Source organism: Falco cherrug, chromosome Z (assembly GCF_023634085.1).
Source record: "Falco cherrug isolate bFalChe1 chromosome Z, bFalChe1.pri, whole genome shotgun sequence".
NCBI classification, from domain to species: Eukaryota; Metazoa; Chordata; class Aves; order Falconiformes; family Falconidae; genus Falco; species Falco cherrug.
Genome location: NC_073720.1, coordinates 25,629,131 through 25,651,467, shown reverse-complemented (window position 1 = coordinate 25,651,467; position 22,337 = coordinate 25,629,131). Strand labels below are relative to the sequence as shown.

The window sequence follows — 22,337 nt, the reverse complement described above, 5'->3', positions numbered from 1 at the left end:
GCGCAGCGCTGGCGCCGCGCCTCGCCCGACGGCGCCCCGGCCCGTCCCTGCCCCCGCCCCGGCCAGCCCTCGCGGAGGGAGGGCGCCGGCCCGCCCCTGGGCTGAGGCGGGGGCGGCCGGGGGGCGCGGAGCGGCCCCGGGCCGGGCCGGGGCGCCCGGCGGGGTCGGGGGCCGGGCCGCCCGGGGGTGTCGCCCACAGCGCTGCCCACTGCGGCCCGCCTCCTCCCCGGGCTATAAAGTGCGGCCCGAGGGCTCGGCGGGTGTCGAGCGTCGTGCGGAGCCGTCGGGGCGGGGGCGGGCAGCCGGCGTCCCTGAGCGAGGAAGATGCTGCCGATCGGGAAGACCACGAAACAGGGGAAACGGGTAATTGACTCTCCCACCTCCCTCCCCCGCTCAGCCCCGGCGCTCTGCTCCCCGCGGGTCCGTCCCGCTCCGCAGGCCGGCCAGGGGCAGGGGCGCCGGGAGACGTGCCCCGGCCGCGGCGGCACCGGGCGGCAGAGGTGAGCGGCCCCGCGGCGGCACGGGCAGGGCTCGGCTCCGGGCCGCCGGTTCGGTCCGCGACCCCGCCGCGCCCCGCCGCCGCGCTTGCCTGCCCGGCGCCCTGCCCGGAGGCGTAGCGGGGAGCTGCTGCTGAACTTCATTAACTTCCCTTCTGGGTCTCGGTATTTCTGCAGGTAAGGTCATATTGTGAAAAGCTGAAGTAAGGCCATAATAATAACTCTACCTGTCCAGTAGTGAGCCGTTGAACACATTTGGACACTTATGAGACAGATAGATTACATTGAACTTTTATGCTGTTACAGTTTATAGAATTTTCACTTCTCTGAACACATAGACTGGAGCCACCAAAGTTCAAAACTGTTTTGCTTAATATTCTTTGATATGCAAACTAAGCAGTGCTTGCAACACATTAAAGTTGTAAATATTTTAAGCATAAACCATCAGTGGATGCAATTTCTATCTTCAGCATCCTGCCAGCTCTATTTAAAAGCCCCTGATTGCACTTATTTTGATTTATATGACTGAATACCAACGGTGTTTCTAATACCAGTGCAGTCTCTGATGTATACATGACCTTTGCACCCTCATTTAGCTAAAGAAATAAGCCAGCATAAGAAGGGATCTGCCACGCTGCCCCTTAAGGCAAACATGAGCAATGCCTAAATCAAACTCTCTGACATACACTGGTACTCCTACCCTGTACTGCTGCTTGGGAATCATGTATTCTGTCTTCCATTCAGAAGGACACTGTTACCATTAATAGGAGAGTTCTTGCTCTGGATCAGTTTTGCTTGTTTTTATGTAAGCATTTAAGTCTAGAGTTAGAGAACAGAAGGGTGTGTGAAGAAGTCTATGAGCTACAGGCCTTTCAGATACATCAGTTATAAATGAAGGAGGCAGGGAGGTGTTGGTTCTACTTATTTTTTGGCACATACTCATGCCACCTAACTTCAGACACCTAGCAGAAGGCGATTGCCGTCAGTTCCCCCTGCAGGCAGTGGACAGAGAGAAGCTTCTCTCTGAGGGCTCACCTAAGATCTGAATAGTTGTTTTGAGGTATTTTTTTTTCTTTCCACTAATGGAAAGGTAGGATATAGATGGACCAAGCAGGCTTTTCTTTTACATGTTTGAGTTACATTCCTAAAGGCGGTTAAGGGAATATCCTTATAAAGACATTTGCAGTCTTTCCAGGGATAGATGTATAGACTGTGTGGTGCAACTTCATTCATGGTAGCAAAAGTAAAGCAGTGAAAAGCTAGCTCAAAAAAGCCTTTGTTAGCTTTTTATAGATACTATTTATTAGTACCAGATCTGTGTACTAGCAGATCACCTGACAGTACAGTTTTGGTCTGGATTAGACATGAGCACACAGCTGTAGGTCTCTGGGACAGAACAAAACAATATATATGCTGAACTTTTTGTTCAACCAGCATATATAGTATCTTACACAGTATAAAGAAAGTAAAATTGGTGAAGTAAAAATGTGTTAAATTTCCATTTTAAGCCAGTCTGAACTGACAAAATAGGTTTGTGTTAAGTATTTTATGCTTAATAGTTAATCATCTATTAGATGCCCCAATGCTAGGTTTAATGTATCACAGTATATTATGTATTAGGATGCTGTGTTCTATTCCGTCATGGGTTATGTTGCCTCTGTGTGTCAAAAGTGAAGATCATTTTAAAATGCAGTTTAAAAAAGCTAGAACTGTGAAGAAAACTTGCTGTTAAATCCTAGCAGTGACTTGTTAAAAGAAAAAAAAAATCTGTTAATTGTACTGCATTTAAATATAATATCTGTGTATGATCTATCTATTCCTTAATGTTCCATTAACAAGCAATGACTGAGGCTGCTTGCATGTTAATTTTTTTTCCTGCACAGTCCTGTTCTCTGCATATTAAAATTTTGAGGCAGGCTTTGTCCATACAGGATGCCTTGGCAGCCAGAAGAAGCCGGGACTCTACCAGGGACCCCTTGGGTCCCTTTCTCCGGCCCCAGTTGAGGCATTCTGTTACAACTGCAAGTTAATTGCAAATGCAGTCTCTACAAAGCCTCCTAACATTTACACTTAGAACATAATCACCCTGATAGTGAGCGTACCAGTTATGACTGTCTGAAAATACTTGAGTTTTGGAGATTGCATACTGCCAATTGAGTTTTGCCCTGGTACTGCTGAAATAAAGATAAAAGCTTGCACACTTTATTAAAGTTATAAAGTTAATTGGGTCAATATTTTGGCAAGTCCACAGTATGCAATGGAATGTAATGCAGAGGTTTGCAAGCCAACGCTTGGCCTAGCTCATATACAGCCACACTGTACAGAGAAGTCCCACCACCTTGCTGCAGGGTCAGTGCTTGAGCCTAAAATGCCAACCCTCTCACCCAGGCTTTGTAGCCTCCAAGTATGCTTGGTAGTGGAACTGGCCCAACGGGCACAGTGTGCGTTCTTGTTGGAAAGGCATACTCTCATCCTGCCTGAAATCTGGTGCAGAGATGTTGTGTTTGCTTTTTCTAGATGTATGGTGTGAGATAATTGAATTAATGAAGGAGAAAGTATCAGGAAAGCTTTATCTACTAAAGGCTGGAGGCTAACTGTCAAAAAATTCTTCCTCTCAGCATGAAAACCACGCTCAACTCTATGTCCATAAGGCTTTTCTTTTTCCTACTCCTTCAAATTTCATCTACTGAAATGCTAGTGTGCCATCAAGAAAATGTAACTACAGAGGGAAATTTCAGCCTTACCTTGGATTAATTCTTTTCCTGTATATACTACTTTTGTTACTGTAATGGGCCTGTGTTTGTCAACTTTTTAAAGTAAGTAGAGTTATGGTTGTAACCCAATTGCAGAAATTAGTCCTACTGAGCATAAAAGCAAAGTACTTTTTTTTGTACCATTGGAACAAAATTTGAGCTGGAAATTTGAACCAGCTAATGAAGCAATGAAAGCAATAAATATATATATATTAGGTGCAACCTGTATATGTTGTTCTCATGTTTTTCAATTAAACAAAAAAAAAAATCACTTTCCTTGCCTTAGCATCTAGTTCAAGGCAGAAGCAAGGTTAATCACAGGGTGCTGAAAGGTTTGTGGTATCTTGAAACATTTCAGGGCTGTGCAAAACAAGCAGGATATTCTTTCAAGTCTACGTAAGCAAACCCAGGCCAGTAAAAACTCTGTCAGAAAATGGAGGCCAGCATTTAGAGATGTTACTTGGCAGGAAAACGTTACATGCTTACTTTCCTATGATGCCTCTTGTGCCGTCTTGTGTCACAAGCTACTTGTGCTGAGGCTACAGCTATAAAGACCCAATGAGCTAAAATGAGGTCAGTGATACTACTGGTTTTATTTTAAGAAATTTGTCATATATTTTGTAGGAGAATTTGAGGTGGTATTTTACTTTCATAGGAATAGAATTGGACCATTGACTTCTGCTTCTGGGGACTATACCTCTGGAATACAATGAAACTGACTAATGAAAAGTCTAATGTAATATATATGCACATAGTAAATCATTGTGTTGCAAAAAGACCATCTACCATTCTTGAAAAAGAACTATAAGAAGGAAATTTATTACTTTTTGTTATGGTGAAGATGTTTCTGGTAGCGCACAAATACTTATGTCTGCTTTGCAAATACAGGAAATGGCAACAGAGGAAGCCCAAAAAACTGAAGAACTGTAATTGTTAAAGTTTCCTCCTGCTTTCTTCAGGGTATTCTACAGCGCTTAGATGCTGGAGAAATTGTGATTGGAGATGGAGGATTTGTCTTTGCTCTTGAAAAGAGGGGGTACGTAAAAGCTGGGCCTTGGACTCCTGAAGCAACAGTAGAACACCCAGAAGCAGGTCAGTTTTACTGGGAAATTCTAATCCTATAGTGAATGTAAACCTGGTTGGATAAATAATAAATACCTAGTAACTTGCAGGAAGTTTTTAAATAGAAGTGTTCCTTGACACTGTAGAATTACACTGTTAAGAACCGCCTAAGAATCTATAGACCAGATGCTCATCTTGCTCGTTCTTCATGTAACACTGGCCAAAAGCAGATGGCTGGGAAAGAGTACGAGAAGTGCAAACTTACACTGATACCTCTCCAGAATGTTCTCCCAGTCTTGAATAATTTTCAGCCCAGGGACTTTTTTATCAAATATGGTATTTTTTTATTTAATAACATGCAATCATTTCTCCCTCTTGGATTTGCCCAGTCTGACCTTGAGCTGATAGAAGACTTATTTAAATCATCTTGTGAGAAAGTTAACTGCAGAATTCTGTTTCGTTGTGTTCTAGTCATTCTGTGACTTTTATGTGGTTATAAATTCATGTACTTTGTTTATTAATTCTTTCAGGAAAATTGCAACTTTTAATAAACAATGGAGTGGAAAAGGAGTATTTAATGTATGTGGCTCCACTGTGAAACGAGAATTATAAACCCTAAAACCTAAGAATTGCAATAAACATTTAATGGAGTAACTCTCTTAAAGTGGATGGAGACAAAACAAGCAATCATTCCAGCATAAAGATTATATATTTCATATATATATATTTAGCATATATAGTGTAAGAGGAGATGCTATTATCTATTTATGTATGCTTCATTACAAGAAAGCATTTGCCCTAGCAATATGATGTCCAGTGAATCCCACAAGCCAATTCAGAATATCGTAGGGAAAATAAAATACTCTTCTTTTTTTTTATTTTTTCTGCTTCCAAATCAGTCTTTTTCCTCTATACAGGGGAAGAAGGAAGAGGAAGGGAAGAAGGAGAGAGAGATCTTAGCCTTCTCTCTTACACTGCTTTGTACATCTTACCTGTCTATTCATCCTAATGAATCTCAGCCTTCAAGTGTCATTGTATGTGTAGAATGCCTGACTTAGGGTAATGGGCAGCCTTAGATAATGCAGAGCTTCAGCTAAGATTTAGAGGGTGATGACCTAATTCGCTGACTCTCATGTCCCAAAGAGACATCCCATCACCCCTCTGTTTCTCTCCACCTTTATCTTTGTCTGCCCTTACACATTCAATCTTACAAATCATGGGATTTATCCCATGATCTTTATTTCCCTTTGCTTACTTATTTTGCACCTCAAAAGCCCTCAACCCTGTCCACATGCCCTTTTGAGAAGTGCAGGTGTCAGTCCATGGGGAATGCAAGACATTGCCTTGCACGGAAGCAGTTGCAGATGTCTTATATTGGCTAAACTGGCACACAGATTTGCTTTAAATTAGTGATCAGTAGTCATAGATTAGGATCCAGTCTTCTAATAATTACTACTGATCTGCTAGAAGATATTGCCCGTGTCTGTAACGTAGTAATAAAATTTTTGCAAGAATAGGCTATTTATAAACACACCTTTCACTGGAAATGTCTTCATTTCTTTTCATACAGTGTGCTGCCTCCCCTCTATTACTGCTTTTTGCTCCTGCATGCTCAAAGGTCATGTTACTTTGAAAGCAGGTGTAAAGAACAGAGGGAGCAGGTGGCTGAGCCAGCTGGTGTGAAAACTGTACAACTACCAGAGCACCTTGTCTTTGTAAGGAGAGAGGTTCTGAGAATGCACTGAGGGAGAAAGAGAAAGAAAAGACTGAGTTCAAAGCCATTATCTCCATTGCAAGAGAGAAGTTTGCCAGACTGTTTAGAAATGCCATACGTTTGGAAATGAGATCTAAATATTTCTTCTGAGCCAGGTCAGATACTGTTCTATAGTGAGCAACATGCATCTTCTGCCAGCTTAACTCTGTCATTTGTCCAGCTCGTGGAGGATTGAAATGAAAACTGTGTTACACATCTGACTCCTAAAACACATCAAATTGTTAATAATTGTTAATAATTGTTTAGCTTCATATGTGCCTGTTATTCCCATTTCTCAAATGCTGGAGGAAAACAGTTTCAGTGATGCACTGGAAGTCACACAAGAAGTAAACTACAGTGGTTTAGGGGGTTTGGTAGGGCAGACTGCTGTGAGCTTTGTAATAGTAACAGTGTCTTCTACTAAGAACTATTTCCTTGGGGTTGAGTAAGATTCAGGCTGATATTTCTTTCTGTCAAAATGTCAAGAGTCATTCAAGAGTGCTGTTCACATACCTGACGGTTTGGGATATGAAGTACCTTATTTGCATGTGTTAGAATATGTTTCATTTGCCTACCTATGTCACCATTCTTATTCACTGAAATCCTAGGCATTCTTCTAGGCATGCAAGAACCATATTTAAAGACCACTAACCATGGGGGTAAACAAACGTGGTTTATTACGGAAATGCCATAGAGCATTTGTGAAAATATTTGAGGTTCTTTTTCCCTTGTCCCATTTCCTAACTAGATTTCATTGATGATTTCTTATGGAGAAGAACAGAAAAACGAACTGCAGAATAATAGAAACATACAGAGACAGCGCTTTTAGTTGGGATCAATAACCTGTAGGAAAAATAATATCGCTGCACTAGGAATGTTTTGACTCTGCATAAAAGTTGTAGGACTGAAATTAGACCCTGGTGATTCAGGTAGATGCCAAGGATTTTTTGAGCTGTAGATCTGCTGTGATGTGTGTTCCTGGCTAGGTGTTTGTGACTACTGAGAAAAGCAGCATTGTGTTAAATCACAGTGTGGTTACCCAAGGCTGTAATTACAAATTAAATACTGTACTGTGATGAAGAGCAAGGCAGATATGCTTGTGTGTAGGCAGATTGACCCTAGCAACGCAAACTGCATTTGAGCTTCTCTGGCATAGGAGGCTGTATCTGTTGCAACTGAAGGGAGTAATTTTATTCTCATGATGCATTCACACATTTCTCTAATGACACAGATTGTCAATAGACAATGAGGTATGATAAACCAGAACTTCAGGAAAACTTTTCCAAACATCTGCTGCAGAAACTGCAATGTTCTTGTGTCTGTGTACAGTATCTAGGGAATAAATTATTCCTGTATTTGCTATAAGCTGTTGAGCATTTTAACTCTGTTTTACATGATCAGTAGTGTTCTAGAAATTACTATTATTCTATGGGAATACATATAAAATTACTCCTGTTCTTACTTCTTCTGTCAAGAATGGTTCCGAAGGATTTTTATCAATATGGTGATAGGCGCTTTATATATATAAATATATATATATTTTGAAAGCTCCTGTTCTGTTCTTGCTGTGATGATTGCAGTGTACTTGCAGTGTATGCTTCCAGTGATGAAGGCAGAGCTACCATTACAGAGCCTGTTCCCAAAGTCCTAATGTAGGAAATTTGTCAATGAAAAGTAATGACAACCATTTAAAAGAAGTATTGGCTCTGTAGTAAAATCATTGTGTGCTGACTTAGCAGAAGAATTAAGTCTTTGTTGCAAGTCACTTTTCTGGAGCAAAAAAAATCATCTTTTAATTAAGGGTGTTTTTAGCAAAGTAGAGCTTTGGTATTGGCTGACTAGGCTTAGCTAGAGTTTTGTATGGGGAGAAAACTAGAAAATACAAAATAGAGAAGGTACTGGAACACTGTATTCTTCCATATAAAAATCATCTTGTCCCTTAATTTGTTGCCACAATATTAGAATTGAGAGGTCCGAAGGACTGCAAAAAGTAAAAGAAAGGCAAGGTAGCACGTAAAACTGAATAAACTAAATGGAAATCTTCAGTCATTCTTAGCAGAGAATACTTAAGGAGAAACTTTTCTACCTAACGTTCTGAGAGTGAGGAGAAAGGAATTCTAAACAGACTGGGGTACTGCTGCTATTCTCTCATAATGGCTCTTCTAGTAAACACAGAATCACTTATTTTACAGAAACATTACTTCAATAAACATTTAATTTTGGGATAACAACTGTAATAGCTGTACTAAACATCTTTTCTTTGTCTCTTTTAATTCTTTGCAGTTCGTCAGCTTCACCGGGAATTCCTCAGAGCTGGATCCAATGTTCTGCAGGCATTCACCTTTTATGCCAGCGAGGACAAACTAGAGAACAGAGGCAATTACGTAGCTGAGAAAATAAGTGTGAGTAAAACTCTATTTTGATGGAGATATGAAATAAATGGATTAGTTTCAGAAAGTTTAGCAGAGAAATTATCAAGTACTTTCAATTTGTCATAACAGCTTTGGCTATATTTGAGGACCGTAGAATGAGATGACGCAATTTCAGCGTTTGAAATAGCAAGAAAGACAAGGTTAAAGGTAAAAAAAACCAAACAAAAAACCAAAATGGGGCAAGGATGAAGAGAGGAAAGGGCATGCCCACATCATTTTTCCCATCTGAGGAGATGAGTTTACTGGAGTTTTGATACAAGGAGTATAGGGAGGACTGAGTGCAGAGAGCAAAATCAGTGAAAAAAAGAAATGCTTTAACATCCGGAGAAGCAAATCATGTGCAAAAATGGTGAAGAATCCTAGAGAATGAGTGCCTAATGTTTTTTAGAATCATAAAGTAACAACTAAAAAATCCAAGGTATATGCTGTGATAATATTCCCCTTCTCACGTGTAAGGGTAATTGTTACTGCAATGGAAGTACCATGTTGGTGTTTTCTAACCCCCTACACAAAGGACTTGCAGGATGTTGGGTGTGTTCACTAGATGCAGGTCCCAGCTCCACTGGGACTTCTGGCACAAACATTTCTAGGTAGTTCCTTTGAGACTAGAAGGTTTGCCACTGAGTGTTTTCTCTGATCCTTTCCTATTTGGCCCTACTACCTATTTCAACCTCTGCAAAATAGAAGAGATCCTCCATGAGGCAGGGAGGAAGGAGTATCGTCGTAACTGTGACAGTATCCCAAGTCAGAAACTAGAACAATCTGGACACTGGGGAAACACTTGAGGCTTAGTTAAGAGGTCATCCCAAAATGTTGTATGACCAAATTTATCTGAAATGCTGTACCATTACATTCAATAGATGCAACATTAAAATGTCTGAAGTGATAGTCTTAGAAACACAGTGCCTCTGGAACAAGCCGTGCTGCAACTCTTGCTGCCATGCAGAATTATAGGGGCCTGGAGAGCACCTGGTATTGAGAATGCATTTGTAGCAAAGCTTTCAAGATTGATTTGCTGCTAGTTGTAGAAGGAGGTTCCTCCAGGCTTTAGCTGATTTATGCCTCCACCTCCTGGAGCTCCCAGATATGTACCTGAGTACAAGTGCAAGTGGCAGACTGTCTGCAACACCTTTAAAAATCAGCTGGATCTTTTGAGGCAGTCATGGAACACTTCCAGCTCAGAGAAACCTATGTAGATTCTAAGTAGTCCATGTGCTGCAGAGAAACCTGCTCTAATCAGTACTTCTTAGCTATCCCAAATAATGATTCTTTTTCCAAAATCTTTTTTTCCCAGCTTAACTTCTTTTTCACAAACTGTTCAGGTCATCCTCATTTAGGTATAGAAGGAATGTGTCTTTCAGTCTAGGTGATTAATTAGTCATGTTTCCCTTTACTATTCTTAAATTGGTAACTTTAATATCAGATAATTAATTATATCTTATTTAAAATGCCTTAAATAACTGTACTAATATTTTATCCTAAATTTTGAAAATTATCAAAATAGTAAAAGAACATTTAAAAAATCAACTGAAATTACTACGTATTTTGTTTTCTACCCACAAAATGTCAAAATAAAAGCGTACACTTAAGTGTAACTCCTTTGCCAAGAGGCAAAGATAATTCCACTTCACACGAAATATTTGCTTTTCATAGATTATTTGTGTAAGATGTATTAAAGGTGACATAGTTTTGTAGTATTTGATAATACAATAACTTAGAGGTGGCAAGAATTTGTTTCCTAATGTTTTTTATTTTTTTGACAGATGCTGATCTTCCTAATCAATATTATTAAAAAATAAATGTAAATCATAAAAAGACTATGAAGACATTGTGGCTTTTGGCTCTTTTTGTTGTTTTTGTGCTCTGAAACTGACATAATCCATATTTGTACAGTGCCAGAAAGTGAATGAAGCTGCTTGTGACATTGCAAGAGAAGTGGCTAACGAAGGTGATGCTTTAGTGGCTGGAGGAGTCAGTCAAACACCGTCATACCTGAGCTGCAAAGATAAAGCAGAGGTTAAAGCAGCCTTTCGAAAGCAACTGGATGTCTTTATGAAGAAGAATGTAGACTTCTTAATTGCAGAGGTAAATCTGTAAAAAAAAAAAAAAAAAAGTACATTACTTCAACTGGCTCAGTGTTAACTTTAAGATGTCTAGTCTACTTGAGGGGGTACAAGTATATATTGCAGCCTCCTTTAACATTTTCTGTTACACTTTTATTCCAGTAGTATCAGGCATTTTTCTAAATGCACAGCAGCATCTGCAGGCGTCCTAGAATAGGACCTTGAAACCTAAATTTCTACCTCAGTCAAGTCAGATTTGGTACTGGTACAAAAAGGATAGATTAATATGATCTTGACTAGTTCCTATTTCCTCCCATACACCACAAGCAATCAGCCTAAGGTGACTTTTCTAGGTGAAAACAATTCACTGGGGAAAATCCCTAATTAACCTCTTTACGGACATTCTTATTCTGAAACAAGAGTATTATTATTTATTTGTAACTGACTTTTTAAAATCCTTTTTTAGCCGTGTAGGCAGTGAACTCAAATTCTTTTTGTGTAATTCAGAAAAGAATCAAGTCATACTGCTGGTGAATTTGGGGTCTGGGTTAAGGTGTTTATGCTTAATCTTCGAGAAAGAAAAGTAGCCCAGTTTTAATTTCTTTCAGTATTTTGAACATGTTGAAGAGGCTGTCTGGGCAGTTGAAGTTCTAAAAGAATCTGGAAAGCCAGTTGCAGCTACAATGTGCATTGGTCCAGAAGGAGACATGCATGGCGTGCCCCCTGGGCAGTGTGCTGTCCAACTGGTAAAGGCTGGTAAGAATCTGGTTTAATATGCCCTTGAAAAGCATGGAACAAAGTACAGTCCTGAAGTATTGAGATAAATGGATGTGTATTTCAAGTAGGTAGCTTCCCAGTTATATCTGGTAGAAGTTTTGACCCTGTAGAAAAGTTCTTATGTGTACTTTACTAGAACAGCCTTGTAAAAAAAAAACATAGGAAAATGCAGCTATAAATCCTGGTTAGCCAGGATGGTATTGGCAGCAATAGCCACAGGCAGATGATTCTAAAAGAGCAAAATCCTAAACCTACTCATATTTGGTTACAGAGCCAACCCCAGATTCTGGAAATGTATGCAGAATTCCAAGCCACCTTTGATTCTCTGCTCATGTTTTTAGAAATGTGAAGAGCGCAGCTCAAACCCAGGATAAGAGAATAAGATGATGAAAAATCAGCCTTTTTGCCCATCAAAGGCTGTGTTTTCTGCAGGACAAGGGGAAGCACAGAAGAAATTAATCAGGGGCGTGATGAATGATGCTATAGGGGTTTATTATATCTGTTCTGAACTACTCTTTTCCGTTGGAGTTGAAATCCAAAGGCAGAACCTGTGTTAGGAACCTGCTAGCTACTTGCAGATGTGGCTGTACGTAATCAGTCTTCACTGATTAAGCACTGACAAAAGAAGCAGCTGAGGATGGGAGATGTGATTCATCATAAGGAAGGTAAAGAGGAGTGTAACTGAGATGTAAATGGACAGCGTCAGGAGAGTTGAGGCTGGCTGTAACCCAACTGCCTTGTTTTCAGAATGCTGGTGTAAAGATGGGCTGCTCTGCTTCTAGAGAGCTGTGGCTAAGAACTTTCACTTTTCAGTTCTTGGGGAGATATGATTTTAGTTATTTTTTTCCTCCTAGGTGCTTCTATTGTTGGAGTCAACTGCCATTTTGATCCAGATACCTCCCTGGAAACAGTTAAACTGATGAAAGAGGGCTTGCAGGCTGCTAAACTGAAAGCCCACCTCATGTCCCAGCCACTTGCTTTCCATACACCGGATTGTGGAAAGCAAGGGTTTATTGATCTTCCAGAATTTCCCTTTGGTAAGACAAGGGTATCTCTTTTTAATTTTTTTTTATTGTCTGTTCTTTTTTTTCCTCAGCTTTTAGGAAGCTTAATACTGCAAGGTGTCCTTCCATACAACAGGATGAGTCCCAGTTACCCTGTCTAGCATTTTCCATAGAGAGATTGCAGTGAAATATTGCATTAAAGATCATCCACATAGTGAGAGTACTTCAGTAGTATCACAGCATGTGACTGAAAGTGCCATTGTGAAGAAAATGGTTGAAGTGCCACAACCTAAACCCAGTTAAAAAATGTAGGTTTTCCTCATGCTACAGAACCTTGTTCAGGACAGCTATGAAAAGTCCAAAGAAATGAACAAGAGCAAATACACTAAGGAACCCCCAGCATTCTGGCTTGTGACGTCTGTTCCACAAGACCTATAATGTTTACCTGTGTAGGGATTTAATGTACAATGCATACACACAACTGTATATAGGTGTACGATTATGGCATTCATAATGGTTCAGTCTTGCAAGTGTAACTGTCTACTGTAAGTGAGATCAGAGAGAAACCAGAAGAGGGAGCATGTTCTTTGGTGTTACTAATAAATGGATGAGCAGTTTGGAGATGGATTCATCACAGGTAAGCTCAGGAGAAATTCTATGAAGACTGAAAGATTCAGCCACTTCATGTGTATGTAAGGCTTGTGTATTTAGGGCTTATTTCCACCTGGGATTTAGAAGATCACATCTCTTTATGACAAGAGGACAAAATCAGCCTAAACATTTTGAAATCTATTAGAAAAATGCTTTAATTTTCAGGTATCATACACTCTTCATGATCAAACTATAAAATAAGGTATTAAAATACATGAAACTTGAATTTGTAGCAAAAAAATTGAGAGACATATGTGATGAGGGTTGTTTTTTAAATTGTTGTCTTTACATAAACAAAGGAGAAAGAACAAAGCATGAGCCTGAGGCTCGTTAAATGATAATGACATGTCTGAGTTGTGAAGATATTTTGGGATGTTTAAAAGTGTTAGGAACTCATTTATCCTATTCAGTCCTTCATATAACTGCTCTGATTGCAAGCAAAAAAAAAGATAGAACAGATGCAGTAAGTAATCAAGTGAATTGAAGAATTCAGTTTTTGGTTTGTTATCGCTCTTGACTTCTATGTTATAAACAATCTGTATGAAGTCTCAACTTTCAGAAATGTCATGAGGCAATTGGAGAAGGCTGGTTCTGTGAATGTTTTGCATACCCAGAAGGAGCAACTGATCACTTAACGGCAGATAAGCAGTTTGGTAAATCATTGTTAAACTGACCCTGCTGACTGTTTTATGTGGAAGGCAATATGCACAAAGAGATACCTAGATATTTGAAGTGTACATAACCTCTGCACAGGCCAACAAGCTGTCAGTTTCTAGGAAAGCATTGGCTATGTTGTATTGGCAAACACCAGCACCTAGATGCTAACAGTATTTATTTATCTGTAGAACTTTTTCCAGTTTTGTGTTTTCCCTTCTGTGTTACTGCAATTGCCCTGAAATGCCACCAATTAAGCAAGGGCAATGTTTTAGAAAGAAATCAAATCATACCCAATTATCTCAGGAGTAGATATATAGAGGGGCTAGATCTAGGAGCAGGTTACCATCTTCTCATCAAAAACTAATGAAAATTTAAATATCTTTTTGCTATAATTGTTAACGTAAACTGTTAAGCTATAGATGTTTAATTCTGAAGAAAGCTAAGAAAAGTGCATTGACAGGCATGCAAAATAGAATGTTACTCAGTTTTGGAAAGGGAAAAATCCCCGAAACCATGATCTATGTGGCAACTTCTTTTCAAAGAATACTGCTTGGTTTCAATCATGTTTCACCACATGTGTGGCCAGTTCTTATGGCAGGGTATATCCCTGTTTCTTCAGAGAGGTTAGGTTGTTGCTGTCCTTACACTCCTGGAGCACAAGGACTGATTGATAGAATCACAGAAGAGTTTGTGTTGGAAAGGACCTTAAAGACCATCTAGTTCCAATCCCCCTGCCATGGGCAGGGACACCTTCCACTAGACCTGGTTGCTCAAAGACCCATCCAAACTGGCCTTGAACACTTCCAGTCATGGGGCATCCACAGCTTCTCTGGGCAACCTGCTCCAGTATGTCACCACTCTCACAGTAAAGAATTTATTCCTAATCGCTAATTTAAGTCTACCATCTTTCAGTTTGAAACTGTTACCCTTCATCCTGTCAGTACATTCCCTGATAAAGGGTTCCTCTTCATCTTTCCTGTAGGCCCCCCTGAAGTACTGGAAGGTCTTTATAAGGTCTCTTCCCTGGAGCGTTATCTTCTCTAGGCTAAACAACCCCAACATTTTCAGCCTTTCCTCACAGGGGAAGCGCTCCAGCCCTGTGATCATCTTCTTGGCCCTCCTGTGGATCCACTTGAGCAGGTCCATGTATTTTTTATTTTGGGGGCTCCAGAGCTGAATACTGTTCCAGGTGGCTTCTCACCAGAGCAGAGTAGAGGGAGAGAATCACCTCCATCAACCTGCTGCCCACATTTAATTGCAGGATTTGGTTGGCTTTCTGTGCTGTGAGTGTACATTTGGGCTTGTACTCAGTTTTTCATCCACTAATACTTGCAAGTCCTCTGCAGGGCTGCTCTCAATCCACTCATGCAGCCTGTATCCATGTTTGGGACTGCCCTGACCCAGGTGCAGGACCTTACACTTGGCCTTGTTAACTTCATGGGTTTCACACAGGCCCACCTCTCAAGCCTGTCAAGGTCCCTCTGGATGGCATCCCTTCCCTCTGGATTATCAACTGCATTACTGAGCTTGCTGTCATCTGCAAACTTGCTGAGGGTGCACTCAATCCCAACGTCGATGTTGCTGAAAAAGGTATTAAATAATACTGGTCTCAGTATGGACCCATGAGGAATGCCACCCAGACAGCAAGCCATTGACCACAACTCTTTGGGTGCCACCATTCAGCCAATTCCTTATCCACCAAGTGCTCCACCCATCAAATCCAGGTCTCTGCAGCTTAAAGACAAGTATGTTGTGTGGGATGGTATCTAATGCTTTGCACAAGTCCAAGTAGGTGACGTGAGTTGCTCTTCCCTTACTCACCAATGCTGTAACCCTGTCATAGAAGACCACCAAATTTGTCAGACACTATTGTCCCTTAGTGAAGCCATGTTAGCTGTCACCTCTCTTTAGCTCGCTCTTCCATGTTAGCTCTCTCTTCCATGTGCCTTAGAGTTTCCAGAGGATCTTCACTTTGATCTTGCTGGGCACAGAGGTGAGACTGACCAGCCTGTATCTCTCCAGGTCTTCCTTTTTTGAAAAGGTGGGAGGTATATTTCCCATTTTCCAGTCGCTGGGAACTTCATCAGTCTGCCACTTTTCAAACAGGATGGATAATGGCTTAACAACTTCATCTGGGAGTTCCCTGAGGACCTGCTGATGCATTTCATCAGGTCCTATGGATTGAGACAGGGTGGGTAATGGAGAAGACAGGGCAACACTCTGTACTGTTCTTCTGGAGTTCAGTTGCTTATACAGGTATAAATTGAGGGCGAGATGCTGCATTCTTGCTGTTGATCATTTTGTATCAATGTTACATTAGCTTTTTAATGGTACATGAGTGACAGGCAAATAATGAATTTGTGCTTCTGATACACTCCTGCAGATGTGAGAGAAAGTACAGAAGCTTACTTTCATTTAAACAGCTTTCTAAGGTATCTGGTTTTCCTTCTGATACCAGACCATCTACTTTTCCTTTATTTAGTCTTTCCCTCTGAGACCAGTAATTTTCTGTTTAAGAACATTTCCTCCTTCTGCTTTTTATTTGCTGAACCTGTCTGTTAACAACCCATTGACTTAGAGTAGCTCTGCTTTGCGTCACCTTCTTGCATGTTAGGCATTTTTGGGAAAAGATGTAGGGAGGAGAATCCTCTCTCTCTGCTGTGTTGCTGGAACGTTACTACCTCACCACAGCTTCATTACCCAGCAGAGTGTTCAGTGCACAGACATCATGCTGCACTCACCTGATAACCGTGCTGGTTCATTGCCTGCAGGTGTGCATAAAGAACTGGGAGGATTTTTATTTCTTTATTCCCATATTTTTATTCCTCTAAGTTTCTTCTTCAGTCCCTGGTCTTTTCTTTCCAGTTCTGCCACTCTTGTGCCTCCTTCCCTTTGATGTATGCTTTTTCTTGTTCTTTTCACTTTCTCTTCCTTTCCTTCCACAAGTCCTTTTTCTCAGCTCTGTTATCCCTTCACTGTGCTCACCACAACCTGCAACAGGAAGAAAGGTTCAAAATAAAGATTGGAGCCAACTTACCAACTCACAGAACTTTCCACAAGGAATGGAGTGGTTTGAGGCAGCAAGCTGCTTATGGCTGGGATTTTAACTACGTAATGGATGGCTGACAAATAGCTACAGATCCCAGCTGTCACTGAAACAACTGGCTGACACTAGCTGATCATGGAAAAAAGTGTAGTAAGCATTCCTGAGGAATAATGAGCTGGCTTTGTCCTGTTGCTGGTGTGCTGAAGCCTTTTCCTTTCAGAAACTGGAGTACTGTAATCAGATTTCCCAGATCTTGATTGTTCATTAGGAACTCTGGAAATATGGGCATAACAGTGAAAGTACTCCAGCTAAGAACTCTGGCAGAATGGCAAGCATGTGATTTAGGGCTTGATCAGTCTCAGAAGGTATTAGGTGCTGTTTTGCAAGGCCAAAAAAGTTTACAAGCATAGCTCAGCAGAGCACAGAAAAATCTGAAAGCTAGACTTCTGAAAGTTCGCATCATTAATTCTAGCTCAGGCAGTTCAAACATGTACATCTACATCTACAACCAGTTTTGCAAACAGTGTGCAAGTGTTTAAACAATGTGATTTCTTACTAAAAAATGTGCTGAAATGAAGCATGTTATAAACTTAATCTATGAACCTCTTTGCAGGTCTGGAGCCAAGAATTGTAACCAGATGGGATATTCAAAAATATGCAAGAAAGGCCTATGACTTAGGAGTTCGTTACATTGGAGGTTGCTGTGGATTTGAGCCATATCATGTCCGAGCAATAGCTGAGGAGCTGGGTCCTGAAAGAGGATTTTTGCCAGAAGCTTCTGAGAAACATGGTAGCTGGGGCGATAGCCTGAGCATGCATACCAAACCCTGGGTCAGAGCAAGGTATCTATACCTGACCTGGAAAGCAGACCAACACACCCCTTGCAGAGGCTTGTATTGGTCCATGCAGCAGACTGGCTTAACTGATATGGAGGTCTACATATCACTGTAAACATTCTGTGTGTTAATAATTTTGAAGAACTAAATCTGATCTGGGATTGGGGAAAGGGGTGAAGGGACAGTAGGAGAGCTCCAGAAATTATCATCCTTCTTTAAAATGAAGATTTGATCTGAATTAATGTGAAAGTTATTCATGACAGTTGAGATCAAAAACTGGTAAGACTCCTGTAAAACAGCTTCTAGCAGTGCGTGGCTTACAGTGTTCCTTTCAAGGATGAAAGGATACTTGCTAAACATGTAGCATTTCATTTCATGTTTTCATTCATACTTCCATATCTAAATACGAAGTCAGTCTGTGCAAGTTAGATAACCCTTTGCAAGGGTTGTTTAAGCCGCTTTTCCTTTAGTATTGTGAAGTGCTGGAAAAAACCCCACCAATTTCCTTTTAATTCTTTAGGGCAAGAAAAGAATACTGGGAGAATCTGAAGCCTGCTTCAGGCAGGCCATATTGTCCTTCAATGTCAAGGCCAGATGGCTGGGGAGTGACCAAAGGAGCCAGGGAGCTGATGCAACAGAAAGAAGCAACAAGTGAACAACAGCTGAAGGAGCTCTTCCAGAAACAGAAGTTCTAATCCACTGCAGTTGTGTAAATGCTACAATGATTTATCTAGAGACCATTTCATGCTTCATGAGAAAATCTGTGAAGATGAGTACCTTCTTGATTTATCAGTTAACACGTAATGAAAGAGACAAAATGCAGGAAAATTACAGATTAAGTATGTCAAACTTTGATAATAAAATATTTCTCTGGGCAAATAGTTTAAAGAATACACAGTCAGACACAGGTTTGGATTCTCATAATAAATGAACTTCTGTTAGCTAGGTGCCATTAACTGGGTAGGCACAAAAATAAATGGAAAATAGTAAATGGCTCAACTTATCTGTGGAAAGAGTAAAAGCCATCTATAGATAGGGTATCAATGGACTTCCACTCCTGAATTTGTTTTCAGTTTGGGATTATGTAGGAGCTTCCTCAGACCTCAAGATTTGTGGAGGACAACTTCAGGGACACACAAGCTGCCAGTGCTTCAGACACATGGTTATCTGTAGTTGCTTTCTTGACTTCCAGAGAATAAAAGTAAACTGGAAAATACTGTAATTGGAATCAAAAGATAAGAAGAATGAGATCTTGCAGGAATTTCTTATATGCAGTAGATAGGTTCAGATAACTTCTAGGGAAGAAAAATGACAGGTAAATAACTCACTGTTTTTATCTCAAGGTACCATGTACACAGGATTTACTCCCCTGGAGACTAAAAGGCTTATGAGATCATTCTGAACTTTGAAAAAAAAATCTAATAAATTAAAATTGATATGATGGAATAGTATTGTATTATCTTCACACCTTAAATCCTAAGAACTCAAACAGAGCAACATAGCTCCAGGAAACAAATAGTTTTCAAATGATCCAGTTGATTTCCAGATCTCTTATTGGAAACACTTGGTTATCTCAAAATCACACTTGAATACTGAAGCTTCCTAAAATACAACTCATGTTTATAACAGTAGTAGAACGTTCCATGATTTTTTGTAAGCTGGCTGATTCACTCTAGAATCTTATCTATCTTAGAAGACATGAAAACCCCTGTTAGGAAACTGGTCAGTCCACTTACGTTAATAAAACCCGTGGACATTTGTGCACTGAATTTCTTGAGACGGGTTTTCTTAGGAGGGTTATCACTATACTTGGAACCTATAAAGGACACATTTCCATAGTTTATTTCTGTGAAATATGTCACAACTTGGGTTTCTCTCTAGAATCTCATTCCCACCTATTCTATGTTAAAGCCACTATCTTTACGAAAAAGTCATTCTCAAAGTTAAGTGTTGAAAGCTTTTGCTGAACTACTTTTTATGTATAAGCTTATTTCATTATTTCTATCCATGTTGATATTCTGCTGTTCAGGAAACATTTAAATACGTTACACTTTAATAGGAAACTTGAGGTATCCCTTTCAGAATGTTACTGGCAGACATATTTTAGAAAAAGCTTTCCCCAAAATTTAAACAGATTGAAATAGTTAGTAGCTGGAAATTTTGCATGAAAGCCAAAAGTAGACAAATCAAGTAAGCAGGTATTTTAAAATGTCGATTATTTGGAAAGCATCCATGTAGGTATATATGGACTACATTAAACTTTTCTTCCTAAGCCCTTCTGGATGTTCCCGCTGCAGACCGTGAAATAATGCCAAATCTTCAAAGCAAAAAGGCCAGATCTTTGATCAACACCAAAATGCACACAGCATTAAAGACGTATGCATGATAAAGTGGCTTAAAATAGAAGCTACAATTGATAGAAGTGTTTTGAACAAGCTTTACCAGTTTAGGGACTTTGTGTGGTAAAGAATACAGATTAACCATCATATTCTATATAAGCAGATGGACTGATTTTTTTTAAACTGTCCACAAACATGCAAAAATCTGTGTTGAAGTGAGTGAGTTCACTATACAGAATACTGAAGAACCATGGTATTTAAGAAGATGATCAGATAGGATTTTAAACATTTACTTTTAGAAACTCAGTTTAAAAAGTATTTATTTTAACAGCCACAAAAAATGACGAGAAATATTTGAAAGACTATTTGAAGCCATTCAAAATGAGAGCTGACCCAAGGGGGAAGCTATACAACCTCTATTTGATTCATGTCATAGGCTGGGCTTAGGAAGGAATTGATAGTGGGAGGAAAAGAAGTTGACAGGGTGCTTATGGATCACTACTGACCACCAAACTATCACCCACCCACCCCAAAAAAAAAGCAAAAAACCCCAAACCCCCCAAAAACCCACAAACAAACAACAAACAAACCCAAACAACCCACAAGCCTAAGCAGCAAAGCCAACAAAGCTTTATTTCCCATTTCATTCTGTGTAACATCTTAGTAGGGGGTTAGGGAACTGTTAGATGTGTTGAAGCTTTCTAATAGTTCACTACAAGACTTGCTAAGGAAATAAAACAGGCTGACAGCATAATCTAGGAAATTTGTTTCCTTAGAAAACCTGTCCGAAAACTTAGACAGACAGGAAGTGAAAGGGGCTTTAGAGGGTCAACTGCTGTATTTAGTACCCTAAGGTAGGATCAGCTGTTCACAGGGGAAGACATTTGTATTTTGGAAACACATCTAATGACAGAGCTTCCATGCCAACCCCAGGCAGTCTGGTTATTTTACTCTTCTTATCGAATTTTTCTTAACTGGAATATTCCTTGATGGAATTTAAATCCATTTTTTCTTTCCAGCTCATTACAGACATGAAGAATTTATTCCCTTTATCATTGCTGAAGTCTTTTGTACATTTGAAGATTCCTTGTTTCTCTCTTAGTTGAACAGACCCCTGTTCGTTCATTCCTTCCCTGTGGCGTCTGAGTCTGTGATTCATCATAAATCCAGAGAAAACCTCCAACAGATCTTTTCCCAGAGTTTCATACCTCTATGGGGTTTTTTTTCCCATTTTACCCCACAATAGTCAAAGTCATTAAAGCTGAGGTTAGAGTATCCAGCTCCCATTTATTACCTTTTCCCAGATAATTTGTATTTGATGACAGTCTTTAAATTCTGACATTGCTAGCCTAACACAATAATTTGCCATCACCACCTTCTAGCATCACACATGGCATCTCTTCTGCATAAATCCCCAGCAGCCATACCAGAGATACCAGTGAATTGTCATTTACTGGCATGACAAAGAAGCATTTGGCTGAGTCATAACTCCCAGTTCACAAACCAGGCATGCATTTTTCACGTCCTGATTCCTCTCCAGAGGTGGAACTGACTGTGATCAACGGCAAACAAGCAAAAGCATCCGTACTGGTAATGGCTTATAACTGCTCTGATGGATGGGTAGTTTTGTGATAAATTGAAAATTGTGTGGTGGTGGTGTTTATTATTAATTTTGCTTCTTCATTTTTTAACCAAAGTCTTTGGTATCTGAAGAATAAACCTTCACATACAAGGTTGAATATCAGGACAAGAGGGATCTGAACAAAGGATAAACTTCAGAAACTATGAGCTCTCAGTGCTGCACTTGAGAAGATGGCTATATTTTTAGCCAGCTCTGATGTTTTTCAGAACCCCATGAAAAAAAAATAATGCCTAAACCCCTGTTGTTTAATGGTTAGGTGTTGGCTTGATTTATCTGTAAACTGCAGGAAAGCAAGGAGAGGGTTTTTTTTGTCAAGAAGGAAATTTTGGAGTAAGGTACAAAATCACAGAAAACCCAGGGTTTTTTCCCCTGTTCTTTGAAAAGAGAGTTTTCTAGGAATCCTAGCAAATCTGAAATCTCCATGTACCACAAATTTCTTCCTAAAGCAGTTTGTAGCTCATGCCTTCTTTTTCAACTCTACACAAACACAGTGGCAGGTTCAGTGACATTTTTTAACCTAAGCATTAAAAGAAGTGGATTCATACATCTGTCATGTTCTACTCCATTGACTTTATAAAATATTGAACATAAACTAATCTCATTTAATCCTGCAATGTGTTAAATTATTTTACATATAGACACCACTAAAATAAGATGGGTGGACTATTATCATAGAAGATATTATTTCAGCATTTATAAAAATTCATTTCTTCATGTTCCACTTTGAGAGGCATAGTATCTGGCATAAGTTTTATATGAGATACCAACCTCCACTACATACAATTTTATGGAATTACGATACTAAATTTGGTCAATCACGTACAC

At 39.9% G+C, this 22,337-nt stretch overlaps 1 protein-coding gene across 1 annotated transcript; it reads left to right on the top strand.

Annotated features, from left to right (window-relative positions):
- The first annotated feature begins 238 nt into the window (after positions 1–238).
- On the top strand, positions 239–18,972 carry LOC102048321 (betaine--homocysteine S-methyltransferase 1). Its single transcript, XM_055698391.1, has 8 exons — positions 239–363; positions 4,210–4,342; positions 8,349–8,467; positions 10,391–10,582; positions 11,169–11,316; positions 12,192–12,374; positions 17,309–17,537; positions 18,052–18,972. Exons 1-8 carry the CDS (start codon positions 325–327, stop codon positions 18,224–18,226), a joined length of 1,218 nt encoding a protein of 405 aa, XP_055554366.1. The 5' UTR covers positions 239–324; the 3' UTR covers positions 18,227–18,972.
- Positions 18,973–22,337: the final 3,365 nt, after the last annotated feature.